Genomic DNA, 15,453 nt, shown 5'->3' with positions numbered 1-15,453 from the left:
AGGTAACTTCATTGATCCCACCGAGAGACAATCACACTTTAATGGCAAATTAGGCAAGGGACCTCTTGCCAGATGCTTTTGTACCTTTCCTCTTCTCATCTCTCATTTTCTCCTTTGCTCTTACTGTAGACCTTGTGGCCTCATTATATATAAACAGACAAGAAGCATAGACAGAAATAAAAAATTATCCTATTTTTCATATTAGACTTCTAAGGGACAAACAGGCCTCAGTAGTCCTTAGGGGAAGTGAACCCCTCTGAGTGATGCCCCAGAACAAGCAGATCAAACGCCTCTCCTCCAGCTCCTCGCCTTTCTTCCTATCTCTATTTTGGTTGCCTTCTTTCATGTTGGGGAACAGTGGCTTAAGTGGCTCTATTGGAGCTCTCTGATGGGCTCTCAAATGAAGCCTGTGTGAGCTTGGGAAATAAATTGGTTTGTTCTGAGGCTGTGACGGCAGTGGCGCCCCCTGCTGCACCACTCTCTGATCTGTGCTGTGTCAGATGGGGCGGGCAGGCAAAACAAAAAAGTACACAAGACTGGCAGGGAAGAGGTCAAGAAAAAAAAGGGAATAGGATGAGTCATGCAACTTGCCTTGTTGGAGCATTTACATTTCATTTCAGTCGATGAGAGTTTTATACATGCTAAATGAACACACTAAATTAAATTAAATTTATTCACAATGGAAGGGGAATGAAGAGATACATGCATGGACCCACAACTCCCCCTTGTGGACATCCTGTACAAAACCACTTTTTGAAAATCCAAAGCTTCATTAAACTGATTTTTATAGATCTATGAACCATAATATTCCAACTTATGACCATGCAACCAACAAATAGCTGCAATACTGACGTAATTTATCTACTAATCTTTAATATGTCTAGTTTCCCACTATATATCTACTTCATGTCTGCCAATGAAATACCAAGCAGAATGTATCGGTTTGTTCTCCCTTCAGCAATCCACCTCTGAATTATTCATATTTTTTTAAGATTCCTGTTTGTCTGTATCTTCTTCATTGACATGCAGCCTAGCAGGGTCCTTGGCTTTTCTGTTTCGCTTATCTGAAAGGACGAGTTGCTGTAGTCACTGTGTGTGGCAATGATGTGTGTGGTGTGTGTGCCCACATCCATAGTTCTGTGTTTGCATGTGATTGGCCAAAGAAACTGGTCTTAGTCACTGGAGGATACAGAGCCCTTTTCTCTATATATTTGCATGTCTTTGTTTATTTTCATCTTATTACAGAATAATCAGCGCTTTTGGTGTGAAAACAAATGGACTCTGTCCAGGCGATGAAGTGTTAATTATTGCACGCCACTGAAAGCTAATACTTCCTCTTCTCTTAAAACACTGATAGCTGTTATATTACTTTCCCACAAGTGTCCCTTAAACTTTAATATCATTTACATAAATTGTGTCTTTGACATTTTACCATCTGGGCATTGGCTTTAAGTCTTTAAAGTATACAACTCTCTGCAGTGACTAAAGAGCTTATAATAGTTTAGTATTGTATTGAGGCTTGAAGGCTGTTGATTGTGTAATGTTGTTTTTTCTACATAATAAATAATAAAGTGTATGTGGACCCTATGCATTGTGTTATCATATTGATTTAATCTGTTCCAAAACAGAAGCCTATTATTTATCTTACAAAACTTGTCAGCATAATGTTACAATAAACCAGACTTTGGCTTTACTTCCTCATTGTTTAGGCTCTCACAGACACCACTGCTGTATGTGTAAAAATTGCAAAATCATTTGTTGAAAAGTATTGAAGTGTTAACCATTCCCATTGCCACTAACTGAGCTTGCATATTTGAGGAAGGTGACAAAACACAGAGTTGGCCATAAAGCATTATTATTACACCAAATAAGAAAATATTTAAAGTTTTATATGGGCTATGCATTAACACATGCCAACAATTATTTCACAGACAAAGAAATCTACAGTATGTTATCCCACACAGTGAAGTTAATTACTGTATGTTTGGGGTCAATTAGACCCCAGAGAGGTCTAAATCCCTGTTGGATTTGGGAGAGGTAGTGCTGCATAAAAACTACTGTCAGCACCATCACAGATATAGAGCATAGGGAAATGTATTTAATAATGTTGTCACTAACAATGTTTTGTATAAATGCCTTACTTTGCATGATACTGCTGATACGTTTTATTCTGTTCAGCTGCTTCCTGATATGATTTTCTCCTGTTTGTAATGTACTTATTTATCACCACTGATACAGATACAGGTAGGCTACATCAGCACAATATGGGAGATTAAGATTGTGTTCTATTTGTGGTCTACTTCGATTTCCAACAGTGAAGAACATCCTTATAAAACTACTTTATGCTCTTCTTATTTCGTGAATTCACAGCTTTATAATGCCACCACAAACACGCTCCGAGGGTGAAAGAAGCTGTGTTTAGGCAATACGGTAAAGACACCAAAGCCGATTATGACCCGGGCCCGGAGGCAGGGCAGCAGAGGTGAACCGGCAATGTTATTGGTCCCCGGCGTGTCAGGAAGTGTAAAGCAACCAATTGAACGGCGCGGAGATTTATCACTGCCTTTGACCATCCGACCTACAGTACCTGTCAACACAATGCACTTGTTCTATGAAGGTAATGAGTTTTCAGAATGTTTTTCTCTCACAAAGCAACCGGGGCTGAAATGGTTATAAAAATGACGGAACACTAATTGTCTCTGGAGAAGGCTTCACCGGTTTTATGAACGAAGTTCAGCAGAGTTTGTCCCTCTTATCTGCACCAGCCGGACTCTGGGAATGACATTTGTTGATACTAACAGGATGCAGTGGCTGTTCCAGAGATGCCATAAAGAGGCTGTCTTCTACTATGTCTTTCGGTCGGTGCTGCTCATGACATGTTTGGTAAGAGCTTCTGCGATTATTTTAAACTTTGAGAAAAGTCTAAAGTAATCCATAACAAACGGGATTTGATGTCGGAAATGCTAAATTGTTATTAATTGCATTTTTTCTAAGATATTTGTGGGGGATTTACGTGCATCTATGTCTGGCTGGGATGCTGTGTTGTGCAGAGAAGTGGGACAGATTATAAATTGGTCACTGCGTCCAAGCCAAGGCCCATACTCATTTATCTGTGACAGACAGCGCCAAATAATAAGAGGATAAATACTGAATCCAATCCAATCCAAACATGGCAATCCTTCCAGAGGGCAGCAGATAATTAAATTGAGTTATAACTTCGCCTCATCCAAACATAAAATAACATGAAACAGCCAAATGTCCAAATAATTTATGACAGATACAAACATCAGGGATGCCACAAACATGCTCTTAAAATCTGTTAGGTAACTTTTACACCCAAACCCCTCTAGCTCTTGGTCCTGTCTGTGTCCATGTATCCTGGGTTGTGGTCCATTGGGGTCCAGCTTCATTCAGCCTTCACAGGGAGCTATGTGCCAGGCCACCACTCTGTTCTTCTGGTCAACAGTCCCAACAAACAGGCAGCCAAGGACATTGGCAGGTAGGCTACAGCAGTGAATCATACCAGGTTACATGTTACAGTCTGCATCACACAACTGTAGCGCTTTAAAAATCAATAGTTCCACATTTTGGAAAAAAAAAAATGTGTATCTGTGAATTTCTCCCCAGGGATCAATAAAGTGTTATTTTATTTGCTTTCTTGTCTCAGTACAATTTATATGGAGTTAGCAGCTTGATAGCTTAGCTAAGACTGGAAACAGGGGTAAACAGCTAGCCTGTCTCTGACAAGGGTAAAAAAAAAAAAGAAAAAAAAGAAATCCACCTTACAGCACGTCTAACGCTTAAAAATTAACATGGTATCTTATGTCTTGTTTGTTTAATCTGTACAAAAACCAAAGTGTAAAAACAAGTTGTGGCTTACTGGGTAACTTTCATGGAGACTCTGCTGGTTGCCTGGCAACTTCACAGTGAGGACAGCACTCCAGAAAGTCACTGCGCCCGGCTGAGAAACAGTCCGACACAACCCTCCACCCCCCTGGAAAACCACAATGCGTCATTTTTTACACTTTGGTTTTTGCACAGATTAAACAAAAAAGATGTTAATTAGAGAACTTTATAGGTGTTGGTAGGCAGATCTTTGGACAGAGCCAAGCCACTGGCCTCCTGGCTCCAGTGTTTCTGCTAAGCTAAGCTAACTGGCTGCTGACTCTGGCTTCATCTTTACCATAAAGACATGAGAGTGGTATCAATCTTCTCATCTAACTCTCGGCAAGAAAACATATAAGTATATTTCCCGTAATACGAATACATAATCAAACTAATTCCTTTAATCTGGATGCTAATTAAATTCATTTCCTTTGGTATGGATTTGTTAAAGGGATTTAAACAATTCAGTCAGCCAGGCATAAGTTTGACTTTTCTGTCTAGAGAAGAAATACAATCTTGTCAAACCCACAACTGGTAGAGCGCTGTGTTTGCACTCTCATCTCCTTTGTTGGCATTTTAGCTGCATGTAAATGAGCTCTATTTACCACGTGTCAAGACAGAAAGAAGCCAAAGTGCAGGTGCCAGATATGTAAATCACCTCCTTCAGAGACACTGGTTAGAGGAGGGGGGCACGGCTGAGCTGGTAATAAACTATAATGTCAGCCGAACACCAGCAGAAAGCAAAATTTATCATCTTTTCTGAATTTAGTGTATAAAAGTCCTTTCTTGCGGCCTGCTTGAAGAGCACCATAATGAAGGGCTCAGTTTCATGCTGTAATTGATAAACACCTGGTTGGCTTGTAAGTGTTTAATTTTTCTTTCCTCTCTTTCCATGTCTGACCCCTCCGTTTCTATCCACACTCCCTACCATTCTGTCTTTTTTTCCAGGGCAATCATGGAGAGGCGGCTGGCAGCCAGTATTAACATTCTCTCCATGACCTCCACAATGTAAATCATATTTGCTCCCTATCTTTACACAACTTTGTACTTAGCTGACGTACAACCACAAAGACTAGTTTGTCAAAATGTCCGTCACATGTGCAGACGCTTCCCCACATAAACATATGTTCTTTTTTCTCTCTCTACTACATAGCTGGTTGCTAGGAAACACAAGTTGAATAGGCTGCATCTGAATGCTTTTATCAGTTTTCGCATCACTAGAAACTGAGTAGCAGTTAGCCTTCAAAGCGGTCATGTGTTTATATGCATGGTTTAGCTTTCCTGTTAATGCATAACCACAAAAGGAACAAGGAAGGAAAAACTGGTGTAGAGGATGGAGGGTAGCTGAATGGAAAAGGCAGTGTTAAACTTGTTTACCAAACAGAGGTTTAGCCTAAAAATAGAGAATGTGGTTGGATTAGTTTAGGGGTGAGAGTGGTCATGGAGGTGGTAGGGATTTTATGTGTGCGAGTGCAGTTGTGTAATGAATGAGTTTGAATTATATCCAGGCTTATTTAGTCTTCAACATTTATTTTGACATTTCACATGGAACATGCTTAAATATGGGTTCTTAGTTTGTGTTTTGCTGTCTTTCACAATCCATAAAAAAAGCACCATGTTTAAAGCACAGAGGCAGTTTTGACACCATAAAAGCCTGTTGGGAACAATTTGACAGTATCACTGTAAATCACTGTGGCCATAATAAATGGTTGGGCATGGGTGGTTTGATTGCTGTGTTCTTTCGGAAAATATAGTTTTTCATGAAAGCTTTTTTTAAGGCTCTGCACCATTCACTGGTACTTCTCAGTCCCTGCGAATTTACAGTCCCTCATGTACGTGTGTAGTACATGATACCGTACTGATGTCTTGCGTTTTTCTTTCTTTAGGTACTATTGGAAAGGTGAAATCCAGGATGCAAGTGAAATTCTGATGGTAAGTTTACTGAGAAAGTCCTATTGTGATCAACATGTACTCAACAGGCATGTTGAAATAGAAAGCAGAGCTGTAAGATGAGATGTCACTGTTGTTGCAGCTGGTGAAAACAAAGACCTCCAGGATCCAGCAAGTCATAGATTATGTGAGGTGAGAGGTTGCTTTATGTAATGATTATTTCAGATTATTGAAAATTGTCCATCAAATTACTGTTTCTTTCAGACTAACTAAATGCTTCAGCTGTGTATGCTACTGTAGACAGGCATTAAAGGTTTGTTGTGGTTATTTTCAACCTGGGCCTTTTTGTGTACTTAAAACTTCATTACTTCACTGTAGACCTTCACAAATAGGCCCTGCGGAGAACCCAGTACCCTGCACGGTTCAACAAAAGCAGTCACTGTGATCAAACAATTACAATATTTTATTCTTAAAAAGCACATTTCATAATATATTGGTGTTGCTCACACGCTTCCTTATTCAGTGTTGCTGCGTGTTAGAGTAATTGGAGGAAATAGAACAGGATTTAGTTGCTTCAGCTTGAAAATGATTTTTAGATGTTTGACTTAATAAAACTTCCACATTCATGTAACTGATAGATTCAATTTTTATACAGTAGAATTGCAGAAGTTGGTAGATGTACTGTTAGGTCTGTAGTTACACATTACAAGATCCCACATATACACTACTTGAAATAACCATTCCATTATATTAAATAACCATTGAGAGTTAATCATCTGCATTTCTTCTCATTTGGCCATTTGTGATTACAGCATCAGACCATTAGACTGGTTGATGTGCCAAGTTGTTGAAATGGCATCTCTTACAATAAACAGTATGCAGACCTTAAGTAATAGATTATCAGAACATTGGATGAAGACAGACCTCCTTTCAATGTGACCATTATTGTGTTGTAGAGACACTTTTTTTCCTCCGTTAGGTGTACTGGGAAGCATCACTCCGAACAAACCAGAAGTGAAAAGCTGTGTGTTAAGTCAGTAATTAAGTGTTGAAGTCAAACGCCATAATGGCAAAAACTAGGAAAGAGGGTCCAGGTTGAAAATAATTGGTATTAGTAGCAACTCCTAATGGTTGCTGCTTCCTGCTTTGCTTGCTTTCATACTTTTTCCTACTTGTCTCAAACTACAAAAGCTTTAAATTGGGAGGTTTCCTATAACAACTAAATCTTTGGGAGGATAATTTATGACAACTCTGAGTTGCGATTATCTACTTTGAACTGCCTTGTGCTACCCACAACATTAACGCAGTACCCAGACAACTTAGTGGACTATTGACAGAATTGAGCCCTGGACTGCACTATGCCTCTCTGCTCATCAGAATGGATGAAGTGCACAGACTGTCATAAATTGTTGAAGATTGTCATACTCAAGACAAGGATATTCATGCTGGAGAAGTCTTCTGAACTCCACGACACTCTGCCAAAGTCTTCTGCCGGTGTATTAGATCATCAGAACTCAACTCGAAAAGATTTAAATGGACAGCTGTCTCTAAATGACACTGAAACAAAACCAGTGAATCCATGTGCTACTAATGGGTTTTTTTCCTCTTGGGATAATCAGGGTGCAAAACCTAAACATAAGTCTAAGACTGTACTCCTACAGAGGGCAACATTTATGGATTCACATCAGCCAACTTCAATGCCGGACATCTGGCGGATAGCCAAAGGTGGGCATAAACACAGACCACAGTCACTCTTGATATTACAACTGGAAAACAGGTTTGAACCAATAATAAATCTCCATGAGACAGAAGTGTAAATTAAATTCATTTTAAGTAAATTAAATTACATTAAAACATACTGCATTCCAGGTGCTATAGTCTGTAGCATAAAAGAGAAATTCCTCAACTGATGAACAACCCAAAATTAATCATATTATTCTACATGTGGGGGCCACTGATATTTGCAGAGATAAGTCAGAGGTGCTAAAGCAGGATTTACTGAACTGTTTATTTGTCTGGAGAAACTGGAAGCCCAGTTTTTTATTAGTGGACTACTGCCAGTGGTCAACAGATCAACAGGTTCAGCAGTCTCATATCACTGAACACATGGCTCTGCAAAACCTGCAGTCTGAAAGGGATCAACTATTATTGATAGCTTCAATCTGGGGACGTAAACATCTTTTCAGGGCAGGTGGCTTCCACCCAAGCAGATCTGGAAATAAAGTACTGATGGACCAGAACTAAGATGATGCACCCTGACGCAGAGCAGCCTCGGTACCACAAACACAAAATATCACAGCCTCAATGTCAACGTGTTGATAACCAGCTAATGGGTCAGTCTCCTAATTCCTCCTCCCTTTGATCTCCCCTCTCCAGTGTCTCACCCCTTTTTGGATTCACTGATAAAATGGGAGCGCTGGTTAACGCTGGCATTAAATTCACCCCCCGGTCACTGCCACGTCGACCGCCCCCATCCCAACCAAGCACATTCTGTAACACCAACCCTGCCAATAACAAAGATGACAAAGTGAGAGCACAGCTCAGCTCAGATCAAAGATAAAGGAACTGGATGTGATTTTATGGATGCCAGTAAGCTGCACTGCCGCATCTCAAAACACCTCCATTCAAATCAACACCAAGCAAATGTACCTGGCATCGGTGCAGACAGGAGAGAAGATGCCAAGGACAGACAGAGTCCCTACCCCACATCTACTACCCCCAATATGTCTCTTCTTTTCTCCTATTGGGCATGGACCAACTGCCTCATACAGTGGCCCCCACCAACGCCCAGAAGCAGGCTCCTCGTCCAGATCGCTTCCTGTTTTGATACATAGTAGAGTGAACAAAATAAACTCAACTAAATCTGCAGATTTATCCAATTTAATATCATTTACTCATCAGCCACAGTCTGTCTTCACAAAAAAATTGGCAAAGAATGCTTTTAAGACAAAGGGTGTAGGGTACACACATCCAAAATAAAACTTTTACAGGTGCTGGATCAAAAAACAAACTGAAGAGAAGAATCAAACAGAAGATCCGCACATTGTTTTAGCAGCTCCCGTCAATGTTTATTGAGCAACGTCTAACAGAGATTTTCGTCAGGCAAGAATCCAAAGAATGCTTTTAACACACAAAATTTAGCTTTATTAAATGTCAGGTCTTTGGCAGGCAGGCAGACTTTTAATTAATGATTTAATTATCAAGCACAATCTTGATTTTATGTTTTTAACTGAAACTTGGTTAGACCAAGACAACAATGCAGCAGTTCTTATTGAGTCAACCCATCCCAACTTCAGTTTTATGAACTTGCTTTAGAAAGGAGGTGGAGTTGCCATTTTGTTTAATAATTCTTTCCATTGCAATCAGATGTCTTATGGAAAATTTGCTTCTTTTGAATATGTAGCTCTTTCGTTGAATTCCTCATGTTGAGCTGTATTCTCAAACAGGCCACCTAAATATAATGCTTTTTTGATGACTTTGATAAACTGCTGTCTGTCCTGCATTGACTTTGACTGTGTATTTATTGTTGGTGATTTTAACATTCATGAATTGCCTTGTTGTTGAAAGGTGCTATACAAATACATTTCCCTTGCCTAGTACAGATATGAGTTTCCTTTGTAGTGTTCGTCTATATGAAGAAATTCTGTCTTATCTGCCATGTGTGTGTGGGTCCTTTCAAGGTCTGTCCACCCATATGCAAACCCAGAAGTCCTCAGCTTCCCGGTGGAGGACGGCAGTCTGGCTTACATGAAGTGGATGGATGAAGCCATTCCAGACGACTGATAAGTCATTAAAATCAAAGCCAATCTCTGCATGGACTGCAGCCGAACAAGGAAACTGAGCCATGTGTACAGGCTGTTGTTTGAAGGCTTTGGATTGAAGGGTTCAGAAAGCACTCTGTTGAACAAAAGTTCAATACCTGACATTTATACTATTTTGTTGCTCTGACATTTTCACTGTAAATTCCACTATGTACTGTGGAGATTTGGCTTCAAAGAGCTTTATACCACAGCCATAGAACATTCTTGCTTCTGATTGGCTGTCAGTTAACATTGCATAACAGAACACCTCAAACAAACATAGTTCCAGTCATTTTTAAGTCAATGCACAAAATATTTAGCTGTAGGTAACCATAACAGGACTATATAGTGATCTGCTTTATGCTATGATGTTCTCAGTAAACTCTCACTGGTGAAACTGACCTCACGTGGCTTAAACTGACCACAAACTTTTAAAAATAGATGGCAATTTGAAGAGCCTGAGGAAAGTAACCATGGTAAGATAGAGATAATACAGTCCAAGGTGTCCAGATTTAGAAAATAATGGACTCAGTAGAGGAATCACCACTCTCTACACCTCATTATGCATTATTGCTTATACATTGTTGCACCTCTTATATTTATAGCACTATCCTATAATAGCAGTAATCTTTGAGTAATTTGATGAAACATGCCCTCTAGTTCTGCTTTTTATTTATGTATTCATTTAAGATGACATCATTTTTGCAGCCAGTCATTAAGGTTTGCCTTTAAGGCAGTTTTAACATAGTAATAGTTTGTGCTGGAACGTATTGATGGCATGACCATACTATACTGAATAACTATAGTAATAGGGTAGTTGGTATATCATGATCATGTACTGCCTGTTATTGAACATAACATTGCCCACACTATAACATTACCTTATACTATATTTATTGTTGTCAATTCGAACATCAAACAATTTTTAAAGCTGTTCTCAAAAACACTAAGGCCTTCCAAAAAGAAAAACCTGATCAGCAACACAAGGGCAGGGTGTCAGAGTAATCTACATGTACCTACAGTTCAATAAATTATTGATCTGTCAGACTGTTGAAGATTTCCTTTTATTGGTGCAAAAGATGCGGTAAGCGACACATAACTGTTTGCCTTGTGTACTGTAAAGTAAATGGTCAATACTGCTGTACTCTGCTCAAGGTTAGCTCAGCTCACACTAATAAAACATTTAGCACCTTGTATAACCTCAAATAAAGCTACACAGAACTACTGAGGATACATTAACAAACAGATATGAATGACAGCACTTGGTATTATTGTACATCTTGACCCTGTCTCTCACTTGTATTTCTAATGACTAATTATAAAATGTTTTCATTGTTTTGTTTGTATCGTGAAGAAGAACTGCTGCTGATCTGAGGGTCTTGGATAAAACATCCTTGATCTCCACAGGAGTAGTCTTGCCAAATAAAACTTGAGTAACAAAAACAAACTAATTTGTTAATCAGCTCCCGACTACACTTGCACATCTTGAGAGTATCACAGGTCAGAGTCTTGTTATCTGGATTCTTGCATTTACAAATATGCATTGGAGATATGGTACATGGCCACAGAGGTGGCACATAGCTTTATTGAATTTTCTTATGTGTCTGTACATTTTCTGTTAATTACATTTCAAAAAGAATTTCAATATACTAAAATACAACAAATCTACCATGCCATGTGTGCAGTTATACAGGTCAGGCATGCATGCTTACCTCATTAAGCAAAAATACACGCTAAGCCTCAGTCTGCAGAAAGCGTTTCCGGCATGAGGCCCCAACAAAGGAACTGCAGACATGGTGTAGTCGAGTGTTTGTGCCTGTGGAGCCAAAATAATCCTCCCCGTCAGGTCCGGAGATCAGGCCATTTGGTGGCAGTGTGTGTGTATGTGCGTTTTTTGTGTGTGGGCATATGTATCCATTCACATCAATGTGTATGTACAGTATGTGTATACAAGTCTGTTTGAATATGCCATACATATGTAAAGGTACTTATTGCAATTCATTACTGAAAAAAAAAAAAAAAAAGAAAAGGTATCCTGCAATTTTCTTAAATGTTCACTAGATGGTGGTGTTTCAATACACAGAAAAACACACATGCAACCAGTATCAGATACTCACATGTGAATCATATGGAATTAATGCAGGTTGCCTGTCGTTTTTGCGCTTTGTCAGATATTATAACAAAAACACAATCTGCTCATTTCCCAACCCAATATAATTCTAGTATGCTACCACTATTCACTACCGCTCCTCTCCTACCAAGAAGTAATTTGAAAGAGGTTTTGGAGCAGCATTTCTCCTCTGCTTAATATGAAATCAGGTTCTGCCAAATGCAGTAAGCTAGTATAAAGATAAATTGCAAGTAAGTGTATAATACATCTTTCCCATATTTTGGAATCATTATTATTGTCAACTTCTACGACCTCAATAAGCACTGGTTGCTGTACATCAGATACATAATTAATTTTCACTTAATTAACTAAATAATCAGACACTTTGAGTATACAGTTGTCTTGTTCACTATTAATTTATTTCGACTAAATCTCTCAGTACTTTTGTAAAGACCTTCTCTATAGTACATTCCGTCAAAGCCTAATTGGTTGAGGCAACTAAAGAAACACCATATATTTTGACATTAATTTTATCCAAGTTGTGTAAACACAGAGACATATGGCTGGCTCTTTTTCTTCCTGTGTGTTATTAAATTCTCCATGGGATTCAGAGTTAGGAACAGGATAATTAAGAATAAGCTGTAAGAAACAGACGCTGATAACATGCTCCCGCTGAGCAATTCAATAAACTGAGGATAATAACACACACACACACACATACAGAACAGCTGATCCAGCAAGGCAAGGATGGTGAGCTAACATAATTCTTTATGAACTTATGTGTATAACTTGGTTATGGAATGGTGACACTGCAGTTTGAAAAAAACGTGACAAAACGTCGATATTTGACGCCCTGGGAATGAGAACGGGTTGGAATACTGTGCACAACTCCAAACTGCAAGATGTCCAAATACTGTTTACATTTTAATTCTGATTTTCATTTAACACAATGTTCCAGCTTTCCCAACACATTTGACATTGATGACATTTGATGTTCCACTGTTTTTTTCCACTGCAATTTTCGGACATTATATTCATTCAGCACACCATGCCAGGCTTTTTTTATTATTTACATTGATGCCTGATCACAGATGCCTAGATCGAGCAAAGGGCCGTACCACACTGTTTGGCACTTAAGAGATAGAAGGTTTTACTTTACTTGCTACAACAGTTACATGATCTGTCATTCATGTCTTTTGTTCCTTCATTTTAGAGTTCTTGGGTGGCGATGTAAAGTAGATTACAGTCACCTGATCTGGGTAATAATAATCAGAAAACTAATTTAGGGTCTTATTGAATATGTGCTATATGGTGAGTTTAAAAAAAAAACTTGTTAATTTCATGGTTTTGGGTCTTGGGTTTTGTTGTTTCCTGTTTTATTTTGTAGTTTGCTGCCTCATGTGTCTAGTGTAATTTTACTTCCTGTCTTTGTTTACTTTTCCCTCCAGTTTTGATTGTTTGCTCCACCCTAATTATTGTCACCTGTGTCTAGTTATCCTGCCCTCACCTGCGTATATCGTCTGTGTGCTTACCTTGTTCGATGTTAGTTGGTCCTGGGTTGTGTGCCAGCCCTTTTTCCTGTGTTGCTCACGTTTGGACTGTCTACCTCGGTTATTTGGTCTTTGGATTTTTCTGCCTGCTCCTCAATGGATTTGTTACCTGTATTTGAGCTGATTTTGATCTCTGCCTGCCTGACCACCCCTGTAAGCCTTGCCCTGTTGCCCTGTTTTGGCACTGAACTTGATAGTTAAGATGAAATTATTACTTTTAGCACTGTTATTGCTACTACTGGGCATAAGCATGCACAGTGCTGTTTTGGTGACCAGAGTTGCAAGTGCAATGCTGCAGAGTGGCACAATCAGCAAAAGGGGCTGGAGCAGGGTGAATACATTGTAGGTAGGAGGAATATTTTAGTGGCAGACAGTTAACTAATTGGCTGGGAAAATAGTCCTTCCCAGCTACTCTAGACAGAAAACTACTTTTTCCTGGGGAGGTGCAACATGAGTATACAGTATCCCAGATCTGCTTCCAAGGGCGGATGATGTACTGTACTTTTTTTTTAATCTGAATATTTTAGAATAAAATTATGGCCATTCTGCTTTTTTTTTTTTTTTTTTGCCTTCACAGTAGACAAAGATGGAATTTTTAAATAAAGATTTTATATTTAACATAGCAGGAGTCCACATGCCACAAGGTTATATTTAGACCTTCTTACCTGCCACAGAGGAAGTGGAGTTTTGTGCTCACTGGCTAAAGCTTCTGTTGTCCCTTCTCCATGCTACTTGGTAGAAAGCTAATGAGTAATAGAACATATGAGAGATGAATATTAGCCTAATGAGCAGAGGAAAATAGGACTGTGAGGAAACAGTGACATGTAAAGAATTCTGAGAGCACACCACAGAGAACAAGGAGGAACATTGGTGTGACTTCAAGATGGGCAGCTCTGAAAATGGATAAAGGACTTTGAAGTGATGCCAAATGGGACAGCTAACTGGCTAAATTAAGCACTACATGAATTTACATTGTTAATCATGGAGTCCAAAAAGTGTCATTGGTTTTGAAGGTGAGTAGGGACCTAATGTGAAATCCATGGAAAAAGTTATTGCTCAGTGGAAAAAGGTACCCAGCCATGCATAGTAACATCTGTGTAAGCAGGCCACATAATTACACTGTTTGGAAACAATTCACATACCTTACCTGGCGTCACCTAATGGCTACAGGGTTTCAGTTAAATGAAAAAAGAAGAATCGTAGTAATCTTAAAAGCAGTCAAGGACATTATTAAGAATCTGACTAATCTAACCAAGTATAGACTCTGCTTTGTTTTCCACTGAAAATAGACTGTTGGTGTGCATTTTACATATAATTGAACAGAGTGAAACTTTAATACAGCAGAGTATGTACACATGGTGGCATTTTCAAGACATTCACTGGCCGCTAAATTCATTAAAGATAAGATCTGACACACAGCCAAACAGATGTTGTGGTACATGTTGGGTTACGTGAAGGGAAGAGTAATTGCTCAGTGCCTGAGTGAGTAAGCCTACACTAAAGGTGATTGCTTTCTTCCCCTCTTCAGCACCTCCTCTACGGATCCCTCCCTCCTCATGCTCCTCCCAGCTCCCTGCCTCTGTGCACCTCACATCTCCATCTGCACTACACGTGTTTTGTGTAAGACCTACAAATCTCACACTCACAGAAAATGAGACTGAGAGCAATTGAGAATGAGATTGGAGACACTTGGTAATAAAGAAGCTCATTTCTTCTCCCATGTCTTCCTCCTGGCTCTGTTGCTCGCTCACTCCCTGAGCTGCTACGCGGACTCCGTCATCAAAACACACAGTGAGGCGTGCTGGCTTGCTCACTCGCTGTAGCTTGTGGACAACAGTGTCACACTGGAGCCAGCATTCAAGATGCAGCAGCAAGAGAGCATGTCTTCTGATTCCCTGTCAGGTAAATGCAAAATTAGATGTGTATCTCTGTCATCACTCCCTTTTCCTGCATCATTATCCATCTTGTTTCCCTCCTTGCCCTCCTTTCACTGTTAAATGACATTCTTATATACTGTCTCCTGTTTCCCTGGCTTTTCTCCCTCTCTGTATCCATCAGTCCATTTTCTTTTTTGTTTCTTTTCCTCGTATGTACGGTTTGTCCATGACTACATGTGTTGTGCTATAAGAAGTGATAACCATGATCATTGTTATTGTAGAAAAACAAACAATTTTTTTCTCCATATGGCTGTGCTGGAAGGAGTATATTAAGGTGGAGT

At 39.4% G+C, this 15,453-nt stretch overlaps 2 protein-coding genes across 5 annotated transcripts in view; both read left to right on the top strand.

The window, feature by feature from the left end:
* The first annotated feature begins 2,445 nt into the window (after window positions 1-2,445).
* On the top strand, window positions 2,446-10,620 carry zgc:63972 (protein CutA homolog). Of its 3 annotated transcripts, XM_044175452.1 has the most exons (6): window positions 2,519-2,883; window positions 3,351-3,499; window positions 4,834-4,893; window positions 5,772-5,817; window positions 5,918-5,967; window positions 9,456-10,620. In XM_044175452.1, the coding sequence occupies exons 1-6, from the start codon at window positions 2,779-2,781 to the stop codon at window positions 9,556-9,558; spliced, it is 513 nt and encodes a 170-aa protein (XP_044031387.1). In that variant the 5' UTR covers window positions 2,519-2,778; the 3' UTR covers window positions 9,559-10,620. The 3 variants fall into 3 exon arrangements, with proteins under 3 accessions (XP_044031389.1, XP_044031388.1, XP_044031387.1); XM_044175454.1 differs by lacking the exon at window positions 4,834-4,893 and having other exon boundaries at window positions 2,446-2,883; XM_044175453.1 differs by lacking the exon at window positions 5,918-5,967 and having other exon boundaries at window positions 2,480-2,883.
* A 3,291-nt stretch (window positions 10,621-13,911) lies between these two features.
* The window catches only part of LOC122866149 (disabled homolog 2-interacting protein-like), a 146,000-nt gene continuing 144,458 nt past the window's right edge, over window positions 13,912-15,453 (top strand). For both annotated transcript variants that reach the window (XM_044175442.1, XM_044175440.1), the window contains exons 1-2: window positions 13,912-14,248; window positions 14,764-15,137. In XM_044175442.1, coding sequence (XP_044031377.1) covers window positions 15,098-15,137 — 40 coding nt within the window. In that variant the 5' untranslated portion in view covers window positions 13,912-14,248; window positions 14,764-15,097. The remainder of the gene's footprint in view (window positions 14,249-14,763; window positions 15,138-15,453) is intronic.

This window comes from Siniperca chuatsi, linkage group LG18 (assembly GCF_020085105.1).
Source record: "Siniperca chuatsi isolate FFG_IHB_CAS linkage group LG18, ASM2008510v1, whole genome shotgun sequence".
Lineage (NCBI taxonomy): Eukaryota > Metazoa > Chordata > Actinopteri > Centrarchiformes > Sinipercidae > Siniperca > Siniperca chuatsi.
The sequence above is the reverse complement of the archived record's forward strand: the minus strand, read 5'-3'. Positions and strand labels throughout refer to the sequence as shown.